The following is a 15,080-nucleotide window of genomic DNA, read 5'->3' on the forward strand; positions in this document are numbered from 1 at the left end:
TCTCATACCAGCCTGTAAGGTGGTTGTAGGGAGTAAATTAGGGCACACGCGCACAGTGTTTAAGGACTTGGCACAGGCTAGTGCTCAGTAAACGTTAGTGCGTCAGGTCAGTTTCATTAATTTTGTTAGAAATGTGAATGTATCGTATAGTTTAATGGGAAAGAACACTGAAATTAATCAGCAAAGCAAAGTAAGACTAATCAGTATAAGTAGCATTTTTACCCTATTTTATGATTTAATTGCAACAGGAATTGTGGGTAGGGTGCAATGGGGAAGCAGTAGTTTACATATAACATCATTTCTCTAAGAGCCAGCATCCATTATGTTACCAAAGCTACAGGAGGCTGAATGGGAAACGCAAGTTCTGGGTCTCAGTGGAGCTCACACATGTGGCGTTGCATCATATTTTAGGATGTGCTCCTGACCTCCTCTGGCATATGCTTTGAGCAAAGGGGTTCCAGTCCTTTGAATAGCTTGATAGACTAACCTTAGGTCATGTAATTGCTGTATTTTTACTTCCGTTCTCATTAACTTCTAAAGTTTTGCCAAGCAGCAATGTAGCTTCATCCCCAAGCCACTTGTTTTTCGTGTTTCCTCCCCAGACTCAGGAGATGACCTCCCACCTTGACCTGAGCAACCCCTTAAACCATGAGGCACTGGAGGGCTTTGACGAGTTGCGGCTAGAGCTGGACCAGTTGGAGGTGCGGGAGAAGCAGCTGAAGGAGCAGATGCAGCAGCGGGAAAGAGAGAACCAGGAGCTGAGGGCGGCCATCAGCCTGCATGGAGAGCAGCTGCAGGCAGAGAGAGAGAGGGGCCGCGCCGCCGCCGAGGACAACCTTCGCCTCGCCGGTGTGGTGGCCGCACTCCAGGAGCAGTGGGAAGTCACCCAGGCCACGCAGAACACTGTGAAGGAGCTGCAGACGTGCCTGCAGGCCCTGGAGCTGGGGGCCTCGGAGAAGGAGGAGGATTACCTCTCAGCCCTGCGGCGGCTGGAGTCCCTACTGCAGCCCCTGGCTCGGGAGCTCGAGGCCACACGTGACTCCCTAGGCAGGAAGGACCAGTGCTCAGCCGATGTCCCAGACCAGCTGAGTGCAGCCGAGCAGAAGGCTGACATGGCACTGGACGCAAAGGGGCGACAAAAGCGCATCCCCAGTGACTCGCCCCTGGAGACTCAGGAGCTGGGGGAGAAGCTCCTGGAAAGGGAGAGCACCCAGCTGGAGCAGCTGGCCAAAGAGCTGCAGCTGAAGGAGGAGGCCCGGGCCAGCCTGGAGCGCCTGGTGGAGGAGATGGCCCCGCTCCGGGAAGAGCTGTCCAGGAAGGGGCAGGAGGCAGCCCAGCTCCAGCGTCAGCTGCACGAGTCGTTGGCCCACTTGAGCTCCCTGGAGGAAGAGCTCGCGGAGGGGAGGCGAGAGGAGCAGCGGCGGCAGGAGGAAAAGGGGCTACTGGAGCAGGAGGCCAGGTCCCTGACGCGGCAGCTGCAGCTCCTGGAGGCCCAGCTGGCCCAGATGAACCAGCACGTGAGTGACCTGGAGGAGCAGAAGAAGCAGCTCATCCAGGACAAAGACCACCTCAGCCAGAGGGTGGGGACGCTGGAGCGACTTGCTGCCCAGTCAGGCCCAGATCTGCCCGTGGCGGCTGCAGAGCACGAGGCTCTGAGCCCCACCCTGCAGCAGGCCTGTGAGAAGCTGGAGGAGGAACAGAGGGGCCTGTGGGAGGGACAGGTGGACGATCCCAAGATGCAAGAGGCCGGCCAGGAGAAGAAGCTCCAGCAGGCCAACAGGGAGCTGGAGAAGGAGTGGCAGAACGTGGTGGAGCGCAACCAGCTGTTGGAGGATAAGCTGCAGGCCCTGCAGGCTGACTACCAAGCGCTGCAGCAGCGGGAGGCGGCCATCCAGGGCTCCCTGGCCTCCCTGCAGTCAGAGCAGGCCAGCATCCGGCACATGGGAGACCAGATGGAGGCAAGCCTCATGGCTGTGAAGAAGGCCAAGGAGACCATGAGGACCCATGTGGCTGAGAAGGAGGCTGCCCTGCAAAGCAAGGAGGCTGAATGCCAACAGCTGCGGGAGCAGGTGGAGCAGTGCCGGCAGCTAGCGGAGGCCCGGGCTGAGGAGGTCAGGGCGCTTGAGGACCGGTGCCGCCAGCAGACCCAGCTGATCGAGACCCTCACGGCAGACAAAAGCCAACAGGGGTTCAGCCCACCTCAAGACCACGCGTCCCAGGAGCTAGCAGCCCAGCTGGCCCTGTCTCAGGCGCAGCTGGAGAGCCATCAGGAGGAGGCCCAGAGACTGCAGGCTGGGGTGCTGGACCTCCAGGCCAAGCTGCAGGCAGCCCTGGGTGACCGGGAGAAGGTGCAGAGCCAGCTGAGCGTGGCCGAGGCCGCTCTGAGGGAGCACAAGGCCCTCGTGCAGCAACTGAAGGAGCAGAACAAAGCCCTCACCAGGGCCCACGTTCAGGAGCTGCTGCAGTGCTCGGAGCCTGAAGGGGTGCTGCAGGAGGAGAGGGCCGGAGAGGCCCAGCGGAGGGAGGAGCTCCAAGTAGTGTGGAAGGAGCTGTCCCAGGCAGCAGGCAGCTCCGAGGAGGCGCAGCTAGAACCTGCTGAGCTGCAGGAGCAGCCGCACCGGGCCAACGCGGATATGGCCGAGCTCGGCATCCAGGTCTGTGCGCTGACCGCAGAGAAAGAGCCGCTGGAGGGGGCGCTGGCCCGCGCCATGCAGGAGCTCCAGGATGCCAAAGAGGCAGCCTCCAAGGAGCGGGAGGGCCTGGAACACCAAGTGGCAGGGCTGCGGCGAGAGAAGGAGAGCTTGCAGGGGAAGCTGAAGGCAGCTGAGGAGGCAGCTGGCTCACTGCCTGGCCTGCAGGCCCAGCTGGCCCAGGCTGAGCAGCAGGCCCAGAGCATCCGGGAGACTGCACGCCAGGAGCTCGACACCCTCAAGTTCCAGCTGAGCACCGAGATCATGGACTACCAGAGCAGACTTAAGGTAACCCTCACCTTGACCGTCTGAGCTGCACTTGTCTCCTGCAGCAGGGCCTGGTGGGTCCATGAGTGGTTGGGATGCACCTTGGGCCAGGTGGCACATGAGGGCCCAAGAATGTCCTGGGGGCCCAGGCCAACATGGCCTCATCCTGGTGTCATAGCTCACAGCATCCTTCTCCCTGCAGGAACATGTTAGGGACACAGCATTGGAGAGGGATGCCTTAACCCAGACGTCTAAATTTAAGGCCATTGCAGACAAGTTTGGCCCACACAGAACTTTTTTTAACTTAGTAGCCAACATTTCAAGAGCAGGGTGTTTATAGATTCAGTTTTTGGACTTCTTTTGAAATCTTGGGAGTTCCTAAAGCCTGTGCTCTCGTTCCTACGTGGCAGCAGTCAGCAGGAGCTGGGTGGGGACTGCCCACTTTAAGGAAGCGTGCATCCTCTGCTATTTTCCTTGTACTCGTTTATGTACTTGTTCAGCCCCTTTTGGCATGTGAGTTCCTGACTGCCTCGAGTCCTGTCCCTGGATTCTCTGTCCCTTCCGGTGCCTCCTGATAGCAGAGCAGTTGTAGGAAACCAACTCAATTCATTTTCACAGAGCCCTTGGGATAGACAAGCTTATGAGAACAGCGTTTACCATGTGTCTTGAACTGCAGAGAAAGGGTTAAGAGTGAGGACACAGGCAGACATCTACGGGGCTTTGGCTTCTGATGTATCTGCTTCTGGGTCTGTGCACTCAGACCACTCCTGACCTCTCTCTTAGGCAACTATTGCGTTCCCACAGATGTGCCTCCCACCTTGTGTCACCGCACCCCTTGCAGTTCCATGTGGCTCATACTCCACCTTTCCTTGGCAGAAATGAAATTCTAAGTTTGGGGGCCAAGCTTAAGTCTCTTGGCTTGATGGGATTGTATTACCAGGGAAGCCCAAAGTTTATTGAGCTTGGGAGAAAGAGAGGTAGCTTGTTTTTACCCATTTTGGGGGAGTGGGGCCGAGGGAGTCTCAGAACAAGGATCCCACTTTTCTGATCCCTTTCTCATCCTCTCCAGACCTCCAGTGAAGAATGCAGGAGCCTCAGGGGCCAGTTGGAGGAGCAAGGTCGGCAGCTACAGGCTGCCGAGGAGGCTGTGGGGAAGCTGAAGGTAAGCCTGGCCCCTGAGGCCCAGGGGAGGTGCTCCTGTGAGCCCTGAGCAGTGGCTGGCCCATCGTTCACCTGGTCATTCCACTCCCAGGGTGTGGGCCTGTCGAGGAAGGGGATGTGGCTTGGCTTTCATTGGACCATCAGAGAGGCCTCCCTGCAGGAGTTCCAGTGCCCTGGCTAAAGCTGCCGTCAGCTCACCTTTGTAGACAACCTGAGTCTGTGTCATGGCTCTTCCACTCCCTGAACACCTGGCTAGAGCTGTCAAGTGTGCTTTTCACCGCCCCTGTGTCTTATGGAAAGGAAATAAGTCATCCCCCTCTGCAGATGTTCTCCAAGTCAGTGTTTCTGACGTGAGCCAGAGCAGGGGTGGAACTGAAACCCGTTTTCATGGCAGTGACTTTTTTTCAGTGACTCCTGTACCCTGCCACCCCACCTCTACCCCCACCCTGGAGATTCTGATACCTGCTGCCCCACCAGCCACCACAACAGGTTGCAGCTGATGCTTGAAGGACATAATTACAAATGGGAGTCTGTCATACTCCACACACATACTAGTTCATGGTTTCTTGAACTTAAAAACAGACAAAAGCCCCTCCTGTTAGAAGTGCGCCAGCCAGATGGGGTGGGGAACATGCCAGTCACTTGATGGCATCTTGCATGGGCTTCTGCAACCGAGCGTCTTCTCCCTGCTGTCCTGTGCCAGGCTTCCCAGGCCGATGCGGCGGAGAAGCTGAGCTGTACCGGCAAGCACCTCGCTGAGTGCCAGGCCGCCATGCTGAGAAAGGATGAGGAGGGGGCCGCCCTGCGCCAAGACTTGGACAGGTTAGTTACACGGTCCACCCACGCGGCCAGTGGGAGAGTCCTCAAGGGAAGGGGGTGTTTGGTACAGTCATTTAGAAAGTCAACCACTCATATCAGGTTAAAGAAGCCCTTTTGCAAGAAAAGCCACAGACTCATAAAGTGCTTATGTCAGAAGCATCCACGGAGAACCTTGGCAATCTGCCTGTCACAAGCCTATAGAAGGCTGCAGAGACCCTTTCTCTTAATTCCATTGTCTTATCTCTAGCAGGGCATATTTCAGTTCAGTAACTTCATGCTTTGGTAAAACTAAAATGAAGTAAAAGCTGGGAGATAATCATGGTACTACTAACAGCAAACATTTAAGTAATGCCTAAAATGTGGCAGGTACCGTTTTAAATACTTGGTATCTATTTGCCCATTTAATCCTCCCAACGGTCCTGTGAGGATGGTATTATTATTTATCCCATTTCATAGATGAGAAAAACAAGGCTCAGAGGAGTGAAGTCACTTGCCTAGGGTCACAGTGGTGATGACAGGATTGGAACTCAGAACATTTGGCTCCAGAGTCTTTGTCTCAACAACTACCCTAAAAAATACATAGACAGATAGTTTAGTGTTTTGTTTTGTTTTATTTTAGGGTACTGGTGTGAGAGTATTGTGTGTGCATGTTTTCCCCCCGTGTGTTTTGACTTGAGTTCTTCATTTCCTCTCTGAAATGAGAGGCTGCGGGGTTAGGTGTGAGGTTCTCGCAAGCTCATCTGAGAGTGAGTGAGCGAGCCAGGGAGCAGGATCGGCTTGTCTTCCTGGAGACTCTCTGGTGCTGTGTCTGTGGAGAGCACATGTGCTGTCACCCTTTCATCATAATGGGTTTTGTTTGTTTGTTTGTTTGTTTTTGCGGTACGCGGGCCTCTCACTGTTGTGGCCTCTCCCACCGCGGAGCGCAGGCTCATCGGCCATGGCTCACGGGCCCAGCCGCTCCGCGGCATGTGGAATCTTCCCGTACCGGGGCACGAACCCATGTCCCCTGCATCGGCAGGCGGACTCTCAACCACTGCGCCACCAGGGAAGCTCCCTCATAATTTTTTTTTAACCTTAAAGTATGGCCCTACCTGTGTCCAACCCCGAGACCTCTTCATCTTCAGGCTTGGGGGCCACCCGGAGTTGTGAGCATCATCAGCCCACTGTCTGGTGATGGGGCCAAACTGGAGTATTACAGGAGTAATACAGGTAATACAGTAGTACAGGTCCAGGAGTATTACAACAGGGGATGCTGGGACCTGATTCCATGTGTGCTCCCAGCAAAAACAGACACACCAAATTCTCCCGAGGCTTTAACTTTTCCACCCATCTCCTACCATCTGCTTCTAGGCCTGGGCCCAGGCTCAATGGGAGATCCAGACCACGCTGGATGTTTAGTAACCTCAATGTACATTTCTTGTCATCTGACTCTTCTCAGCTGACTCCTCACAGAGTTTGAATCCTATAGGACTCTGGCTTCCCTTAGCCAGGCGGTGTTCATGTGACAATTTAAGTAGAACCTCCGAAGTTGGTGGCATTTTTTTTAATGCTGTAACTCTGTGGTTGTGTGTGTGTGTGTGTACCCGAGATCGTTTTGGAGGACAGTGTCTAGTAAACAACAACCTCCTGACAACTTTATACCGGACATGGAAAGGCTGGATTAGATACAGATTAATTAGTCTTGCACAGCCCTCTGTTTTAATGGAGCTGTTATGAATGCCTTGCTTTATGAGGCATCCTTGGAAAACCACTGCCTTAGGGGACAGGTGAGCTGAAAGAGAAGTGGGCAAGGGCGGGAAGACAGTGGTTCAGCCGGCCCCCCTGCTGCAGCTTGAGGCTCCGAAGCACCCAGAACAGGATTCCTTAGGCCTCAGGGCTGTCAGGTTGAACGCCTCGCAGTGTAGATTGAGTGCCTGCTGTGTGCCCCATGCCAAGCCCCATGTGTAGAGTCCCAAAGACACATGGAAGATAGACGCTTCTCTGTGTGGTCATCTCCCCGAAGCTACGCCTCTGTTCTTTCTCTCCTGGCTCCTTTTTCCTCTTGTGTGTACTGCCATCACCAGCCCATGTACTTAACCCGTTGGGCTCCTCTCAAAACCTCAGTCTCTGCCCAAGAACCAAGTGGTACAGAGTTTGACGCACGTGGGGTGCTCCTAGTGACCTGAGCTCAGCCTCCTCTCCCAAAGGTCCCTTGTATTTGTCGTGAGGGGTAGTGGTGTGTGAAGAGTTTGGGTGTGTGAGGGAAGTTTCGAAGGCTTAAGAGAGTGTACAGCCTGTGAGTGGGGCCGTGCCAAGGGGCTCCCCCCATGAAGGGGAAAGCCTGGTAGGGCAGCAGGACCCCCCCATTAGAGGCCTGGGTTAGCCCAGAGGCACGGGGGAAGCTGGAAGTAGTGGGCAATAAGGAAAACTTACTACTCCTCCACCAGGACCCAGAAGGAACTTGAAAAAGCCACGACAAAGATCCAGGAGTATTACAACAGACTCTGCCAGGAGGCGACAGACAGGGAAAAGAATGACCAGAAGATGCTTGCTGACCTGGATGACCTGAATAGAACCAAGAAGTTCCTGGAGGAGCGGCTGATAGAGCTGCTCAGGTGAGTATCAAACAAGGGGCCGGGGGCTGCCCCCAAGCTTGGCTTTTCTTTAAAGAAATGCAACTGTTCTTGAAAGGACTCTTCGAGGGAAATGGGCCCCTGTCTGCTTGTGTTCTGTTGTAAGCGCCCACACACGTGGACAGGGTCTGCTCAGGCCCTTGGCAGCCTTGCACCTGGTCCGTGTTTTCCTACTGCTATGCTGTTTTCAAAATCTCCGTGTGCTCAGCCACAAGAGTGACAATCAAAGATGTTTAATATCCTCAGGGACTTCTCTATTCCCTTGTCCCTCTCTCGTGAGCCCTTTTCTCCTTCTCCTCCGTCCCACTCTCCCCAGCACCTGGGCCCCCAAACTCCAGTGCCTGCAGGTAGCAGACAGTGGTGTAAATGTGTGAACCGGGCCAGGACGGGGCTCTGAGAAACAGGAGGACATGACCTGCTCTGCTCTTGCTGACTGTTGCCCCGCAGGCATCAAGTCCAGGGTTGCCAAGTCACCTTACTTCTTAAGAGAAGGTGGAAATCTGAATTTTTATGTGAAATTGGCCTGACTTTTAAATGTTGACAACTCATTCAAAAAGTTTTTTAAAGTTTTTGTATGGAATTATTATTATTATTTTTTTGGCTGCGCCTGGCTGCTTATGGGATCTTAGTTCCCCAACCAGGGATCAAACCCACGCCCCCTGCAGTGGAAACGCGGAGTCTTAACTACTGGACCTCCAGGAAAGTCCCGGAAATTTTCAAAAATACAAAAATAGGATAGCAAAATGCACTGCTGTGTACCTGTCACCCAGCTTCAACATTATTCAGCTCGTGACCAGTCTTGTATCATCCAAGAGTCCTACCCATTTCCCCCACCTCCTCAGATTCTCTTGAAGCAAATCCCAGACATCCTGTCATTTCATCCACAAGTATTCTGGTACGTACCTCTCCAGCACAAGGACTCTATTTTAAACAACCACAGCATCATTACCGCGTTTGAAAGTTAACTAATTCCCAGTATCATCAAGTGTCTAGTCTAGTTTGAAATTTATCTAATTGCTTTATAGGTTTTTCTAATTAGGATCTATATTAGATCTATACATTGCATGGTGATATGTTTCTTAGATCTCTCTTACTTAGTCATGGTTCCCCCACCATCTCACTCTCTTTTTTTTTTCCTTTGCAGTTTACTTCTAAAGAAAGCAGGCCATTCATCTGGTAGAGTTTCCCATAGCCTGGACTTTGCTGATTGCATGCCCATGGTGTCATTTAACATGTTCTTCCATCCTCTGTGTTTCCTATAGCCCCGAAAATTAACAGCAGTTTTAAGGAAGGCTTTATACACATCTTCCCTGGTGCATCAGGCACATTCAGATGCTGCCAGAGCCTCCTGAAAAGCTGCGACTTTTTCAGTGTGCTTGCTTCCTGTAGTGGCTGTGCTGTCTCTCTAAGGAGTGGAGGAGGTCAACATCCCATCGGATTTTCAGGCTGGAAAAGCTTGGCTCTCCTCCATTAATTGTTACTTAAACCATAAAAACACGAAGGATCCCGAGCACATTTAAGATTTGGGTTCTTGGGCTCACAGCACACAGACGGTCATGTAATCATGGCAGCACGTGACAGCTTAAACTCCCATTGGCCACATGCACTGTCATTTAGACATCTGAGCAGCTGGTGGCCCTTGTCAGTGCCAGCAGGTCTGCAGTTGCCAGAGCCTTTTATGGACATCACAGACCCCCCTGTACCTTCACACAGTGTGGTGTCAGTTGAGGACTTAACACGTTGGGAGGCTCCTGCTGAGTCTGGGACTGGTGTGGGGTGACAGAGGAGACGTAGACTGGGGGTTTATTTCCAAGGTAAAAGTGAATTCTCCTTGTGTTTTGGGAAATTCGGAAGCAGTCTTTTGAAATGAACCAGAGATAATTCTATTGTTTTCATGGATTCTTTCTTCTATTTTTCTAATGCGGCTTTTTCCCAGGGACAAGGATGCTCTCTGGCAGAAGTCAGACGCCCTGGAATTCCAACAGAAGCTCAGTGCTGAGGAGAGGTGGCTGGGGGACACGGAGGCGGCGAACTACTGCTTTGACTGCAAGCGGGAGTTCAGCTGGATGGTGCGGCGGCACCACTGCAGGTCAGCAGGCGGCTTGCGGGAGGGGCCCAGCACTAGGGCAGACGCCTCTGAACGAGGACTCCGTGGCAGGCGTTGGCACTGCAGCCAACTGTCTAGGAAGACCACGTTGCCTCTTAGTTTCGAGGGAACCAGTTGTGGAGGGTATGTTAGTCAGGGTCTCAGCAGGACACTTGGGGATCCCCGAAAGGGAAGAGAGTTTAATACAGGGGGTGTAGGCAGAGTTAAGGGGACCCACAGGGACGTAGAGCACCCAGAGACCCAACCTCTGGCCCTCTCTTGGCCTGCAGGGGTCAGAGGGGAAATGAAACCCAGAGAGAGCAGGGGCTGAGGCTTCACCAGAGAAACACAGAGCAAAGACCCCACCCCCACCCCCCAGGGCCCAAAGAAGGGCAGGCAGGAATGAATCTTGAGTTGGGGTGGGGACAGATGGAGAATGGTCAGCACAGGGGGATGGGGTCTGTGGTCTCTTAGAGCCCAGCCCCCGAGGCCTAGAATGCACACCTGCATCGTTGCGTTAGGGAAGGGGGCTCGGCCTGCCTCCCAGGACCCTAGGAAGTAAACGTGTCTCCCATCAGGCTTAGCAAGATGGCGTTTTTGGAATCTTATGAGATAGGCCTTCAGGCCCCACTCTAGAGTGGGGGCAGAGCCAGGTCTGACGAGCCATGAACAGAGCCCGGTTCCGGTCCCAAGCAGGTCACTCGAGACCTCTAGTGCAGCGTCCTCAGGGCCCGTGCCTGTGTCGTCCCCAGGATATGTGGCCACATCTTCTGTTACTACTGCTGCAACAACTACACTGTGAGCAAGCACAGTGGCAAGAAGGAGCGCTGCTGCCAGGCCTGCTTCCAGAAGCTGAGCGAGGGCCCTGAGTCCCCCGACAGCACCAGCTCGGGCACCAGCCAGGGAGAGCCCAGCCCCGCCCGGTCACCAGCCCAGGCCGCACCCCAGGCCACCGGAGGCCAAGGTCAGGCTCCGCCACCGCCCTCGGTGTTCTCCAGGTGCCACCCTCACCACTACCCCACTGTGGCTGCTTAGCTGGAACATGCGTAGTTCAGTGTTTTCCAAACTTAGGCACTAAAAAGGTAGTACCACCAATCTGAGACTTTCTTTTTGATGTAATTAGGATTGAAGGAGAATTGAAAAGGGAATAACTTTCTCCTGACATGATTCAGTGTTGTTTAACGTGGTGTCTGTGTACTTCTCAACTCACACCACCAGTGGACCCACAGCTTAGGAAAACGCTGTCTCCCAGGGCCCCAGCCCCATATCCAGCCCTCTCTTTCAGGGTAACCAAAGGCCAGGAGTTGAGTGTGGAAACGAGCACGTTCTTCCCTGTCTCCCTGTAGCTCACACTCTCTCCCGGCGGCCAAGAAGGGTATACTCTCCTTCCTGTCCTCTCACTCAGCTCCGTAAAAGGAGGCGGGGTTTGGTTCCTGCTGCCCCTGCTCGGCACAGCCTCGCGGGCCAGCCCAGGCCGCTCCCTCAGGGCTGGCCTGTGGGTGTCTGTTCTAAAGCACGGCCTGTACCAGGAGCCATGCGGCAGGGCCTGCTGGGAACTTGTAACTCCCATGAACTGTTCTTCTTGCTGAATCTTCCCCTCGCCTGGCTCACTAGTGGGTGTTCCAGTGACGACAGAGGGTGGCATGGTGCCAGCATGCTGAGGTTGCTTGTTTTGCTTTCTGACATTTCCTGTCTCCTCCTCTGTCTGTCTGTCTGTCTTACTTTCGGTCTTTTCTTCTTTCGTCTCAGGCCTGCCATCACATTTTCCATCACATGCAAGAGACTGCTTGTTGGCGGGGTTGGGGGTGACTGGCACAGCAGCATCGCACAGCATCCTTCCTGCCGGGTAGCCTGCAAAGTCGGGCACAAGTACCCTGGTCAGAAGCACAATGGCTGCTGTGCAGAGGGAGGTTCTTTTCCACCCCTCAGTGGATTGAGGTGAAAATGCAGGTCAGACAGAATCCTCCTCTCAAAGAGGCATGAGTGAGGTCTGTGTCTGCTGGAGCAAGGATTCAGCAGCACAGAAGTACGATTACCTTTTTGTTAGGTTCTTTCCTGATAAGGTTTTGATAGGTTTTTTTCCTTCTATATAAAGGGCCTCAGAGAACATGTAAGAGCTTAAAACCTCTCCACACCACTGCCTGAGGGACTTCAGAGAAATCTCTTGCATGGTGCATTCAGTTTCATCTGTAGTCCCCTCATCTGCTTTTCTGGAACATCCCAAGAGCCATTTCTCTCCATCTGGACAGAGGAGCTGTCGGTTTGAGTGAGCACTTAGAGTGCGTCCTGGTGGCTCGTCCCATGTAGCTGCACTCCCTCCCCGTACTGTCCATGACTGTGCATTTCTCTTCTCTCCCGACCTGCCTCTGCACCCCAGGTGCTAACACAGACTGCCGGCCGCCAGACGATGCCGTGTTTGACATCATCACAGATGAGGAGTTGTGCCAGATACAGGAGTCCGGCTCCTCCTTGCCTGAAACACCCACCGAAACTGATTCTCTTGACCCAAACGTGGCTGAACAGTGAGTAGACATCACCTCCATTTCCTGAATGCTCATTAAGTGCACTTATCAAAGGATTAGGAAAGCTTGGAAGCAAGATTGGCTGTCTTTGCTTAAGGGAAGGTGCCTGCGAACAGTGCTCGGGGCAGGGTGCCCTTGAGGAGCACCAGGGCTCGAGGAGTAGTCAGTGTTGAGCCTTGTCAGAGGGTTCCTGGGCGTGTCTGTCAGCGGTCCCCCTGATTTCAGCATCTCCAGGAAGGCCTTTCTTGGCTTAGGCAACTGTATTAATCTGCTCAGGCCACCATAACAAAATACCATAGACCAGGTGACTTAAACAGCAGGGATCTATTTTCTCACAGTCCTGGGAGTCCAAGGCCAAGGCAGGTTTGGTTTCCTGAGGCCTCTCCTTGGCTTGCAGACAGCTGCTGTCTTCCTGTCTCTTCACATGGTCATGCCCGCTATGCATGTGCCACCCATGTCTCTCTGTGTTCTAATCTTTTCTTCTTATAAGGACACCAGTCAGGTTGGATTAGGGCTCCCCTTATTGGCCTCATTTTAACTAACTTACTTCTTTTAGGTCTTATCTCCAAAAACAGTCACATTCTGAGATACTGGGCGTTAAGGCATCAACATTTGAATTTAAGGGGTGGACACAATTCAGCCCACGAGAGCAGCGTTTGCTGGGCTGCTGTAGCCATGCTCAGAGTAATGCGCTGCTCTTTAAAAACCGTGTTCATCTTTTGGAACCACTCATCAGGCTTGGTAATGGTGCCACAAGATTAATTTCTGTTGTCTCAAGTAGATGTTTCTCTCAGAAGTCCTCTTTTTTTTTTTTTTTTTTTTGGCTGCGCCATGCAGCATACAGGATCTTGGTTCCCTAAGCAGGGATCGAACCCGTGCCCCCTGCAGTGGAAGTGGGGAGTCGTAACCACTGGACTGCCAGGGATGTCCACCCCAAAGTTCTAAAAGCAATAAAAATATAACCAAGTTTGTTACCCGGTGCTTTCCCCTCCCCCATCCCGTGCCTGCCCCATCACCAGTATCTTGTGCTGCTCTTAATCAGTGACCCAGACCCACCAAATGTTCCCGATGCCGCAGATGGACAGCGTCAGGCACAGGGGTGTCCTTTAGTACCGGCTCTCCATTGGCCCTCTCATTTTTCTGGGCCAGCTCTTTTCCAACAAGGCCTGTGAGGAGAGTTCTGCAATGACTAGTTTCTAAATATATGAAGTAAGTGCACAAAGTGCCATTGTATTAAAGTGTCAAGAGTTTAAGCCAGGGGACCCTTGGGGAAAGTCAAGTTCCCCTACGTGGCAACCTTGCTCGGTGTCTCTCAGCCCCTGGGGTCTGGCTTAACTGCAGTTCCTACAGCAAAGCACTGCCTGTTTAGAAGCTCAAGGGAAAATTGACATGGCTCCTGTGTCCGGACGTTTCCTACAGCAAAGCACTGCCTGTTCAGAAGCTCAAGGGAGAATTGACATGGCTCCTGTGTCCAGACGTTCGTTGACTCACTTTCCATCCAGTTAGGGAGCTTTGTGATGCTCTTGCCGACTTGTATTGAGACCTCTGTTCCTCTATTCCTGCCCAGAGTTCAGAGGAAGGGCTGTCAGATTTACCATCCAGGATTTCTGCTGCATGGGAGGAGATGCACTTAATCTTCGGAAGGTTCTCAGCACAGGAGATTTTAGGCTCAAGTGTATGTCTCCATACTCTTCTGTTCTCTTGCCTGAAGGTGACTGACCTTGCCTCATGGATAAAGCCAGCCCATCACCCAACCCAAGAAAGCCTCTGCTCACTGTGACCATGGGCCCTTTCTTTTCCTTCTGAAGCCTTTCTTGGCTGCGTGAGCCTGCAGCGTTCTCCCCAACCCCCATGGTTCAGTGGTCCCCAGGGCACGTTCTCTTGCATTTGCAGTAAGCCATACTCATGCCGTCGTCACCTGGCAGCTCTTCACTGACTGTGCCTCAACTGCTGGCCAGGTGGGTAGGTGGGTAGGGGGTTTGGGGAGCAGGATTGGAAGCTCAGGGCCTGGGAGGATGACCTTGGGCTGTCACCTGCATGAGAAAGTGCCGCCCTGCAGCTCCCTCTTCCCTTCACCTTTCGCCTTCCCCTTTCTCAGTAGGAGTAAAAGCAGAAGGTCTTCTGACTGCTGACAGATAAGTGTGTTTTGGGTCATGGGAAATCAGGAAGCGGTCCAAGGAAAGCAAACTGCCAGCACGCTGGCCTGCAGCCTGCGGAGGAGATCCAGGGCTAATGGGCGGGCCTGCAGTCCCCATGCGTCCTCTGCTTGGGTGGAGGGCCAGCCCTCCAAGTCAGTTCAGGGCCTGCCTTGTCTCACACCTTCCTTGTGAGTTAGCCAGAGACAGACCCTCGTGTCTCTGGTGGCTTTTTCTTATGTTCTTTTTCTTCCTAAGCTTAGGACCAATCAAAACCACCAGGAGTCTGAGGAACTCCGACGGGTTTGGTGGGGTGGGGGGGTGAGGGGTTGGTGTAGAGCCTGGGTTTGTGTATGCATCCCTGCCAAGACACTGAGAGAAAGAAATCAGCAAGTCCAAAGGAAGAAGTGGTCCAGGAGGGGTTAAAGGCTGTGAAAGCCCTGATGTGGGGGGAAGGAGGCTGCCTGGAGGCAGTGTATGTGGAGCACTTTCCCTGTGTAGCAGCTTTTGCACGTGACCTCACTTAGTCCCTGCCCAACCCTTCAAAGAGTAGGGATTATGGTCCCCATTTTACAGGTCAAGGTACTGAAGCTCAGGAGGCAGGTAACTTGCTCAGGGTCAGGGGGCTGTAAGTGTCAGCATTAAGCTTTGTGCCCAGAACCCCTCCCTCCAGTCCACAGGCCCGAGATTCATTTTGAAGAGTACAGCCCTCTCCTGGTCCCGTTTCCCTACCTTCACATCAAGCACTTGCCCACCTTCCCTGCCTCTTTGTCCACTCCTACCCCCCC

At 53.4% G+C, this 15,080-nt stretch overlaps 1 protein-coding gene across 3 annotated transcripts in view; it reads left to right on the forward strand.

The window, feature by feature from the left end:
- The window catches only part of FYCO1 (FYVE and coiled-coil domain autophagy adaptor 1), a 114,105-nt gene that overhangs the window by 60,049 nt on the left and 38,976 nt on the right, over positions 1-15,080 (forward strand). For all 3 annotated transcript variants that reach the window (XM_032649030.1, XM_032649033.1, XM_032649032.1), the window contains exons 8-14: positions 603-2,978; positions 4,027-4,119; positions 4,822-4,940; positions 7,364-7,531; positions 9,486-9,638; positions 10,388-10,599; positions 12,013-12,157. In XM_032649030.1, coding sequence (XP_032504921.1) covers positions 603-2,978; positions 4,027-4,119; positions 4,822-4,940; positions 7,364-7,531; positions 9,486-9,638; positions 10,388-10,599; positions 12,013-12,157 — 3,266 coding nt within the window. The remainder of the gene's footprint in view (positions 1-602; positions 2,979-4,026; positions 4,120-4,821; positions 4,941-7,363; positions 7,532-9,485; positions 9,639-10,387; positions 10,600-12,012; positions 12,158-15,080) is intronic.

This window comes from Phocoena sinus, chromosome 11 (genome assembly GCF_008692025.1).
Source record: "Phocoena sinus isolate mPhoSin1 chromosome 11, mPhoSin1.pri, whole genome shotgun sequence".
Classification (NCBI taxonomy): domain Eukaryota; kingdom Metazoa; phylum Chordata; class Mammalia; order Artiodactyla; family Phocoenidae; genus Phocoena; species Phocoena sinus.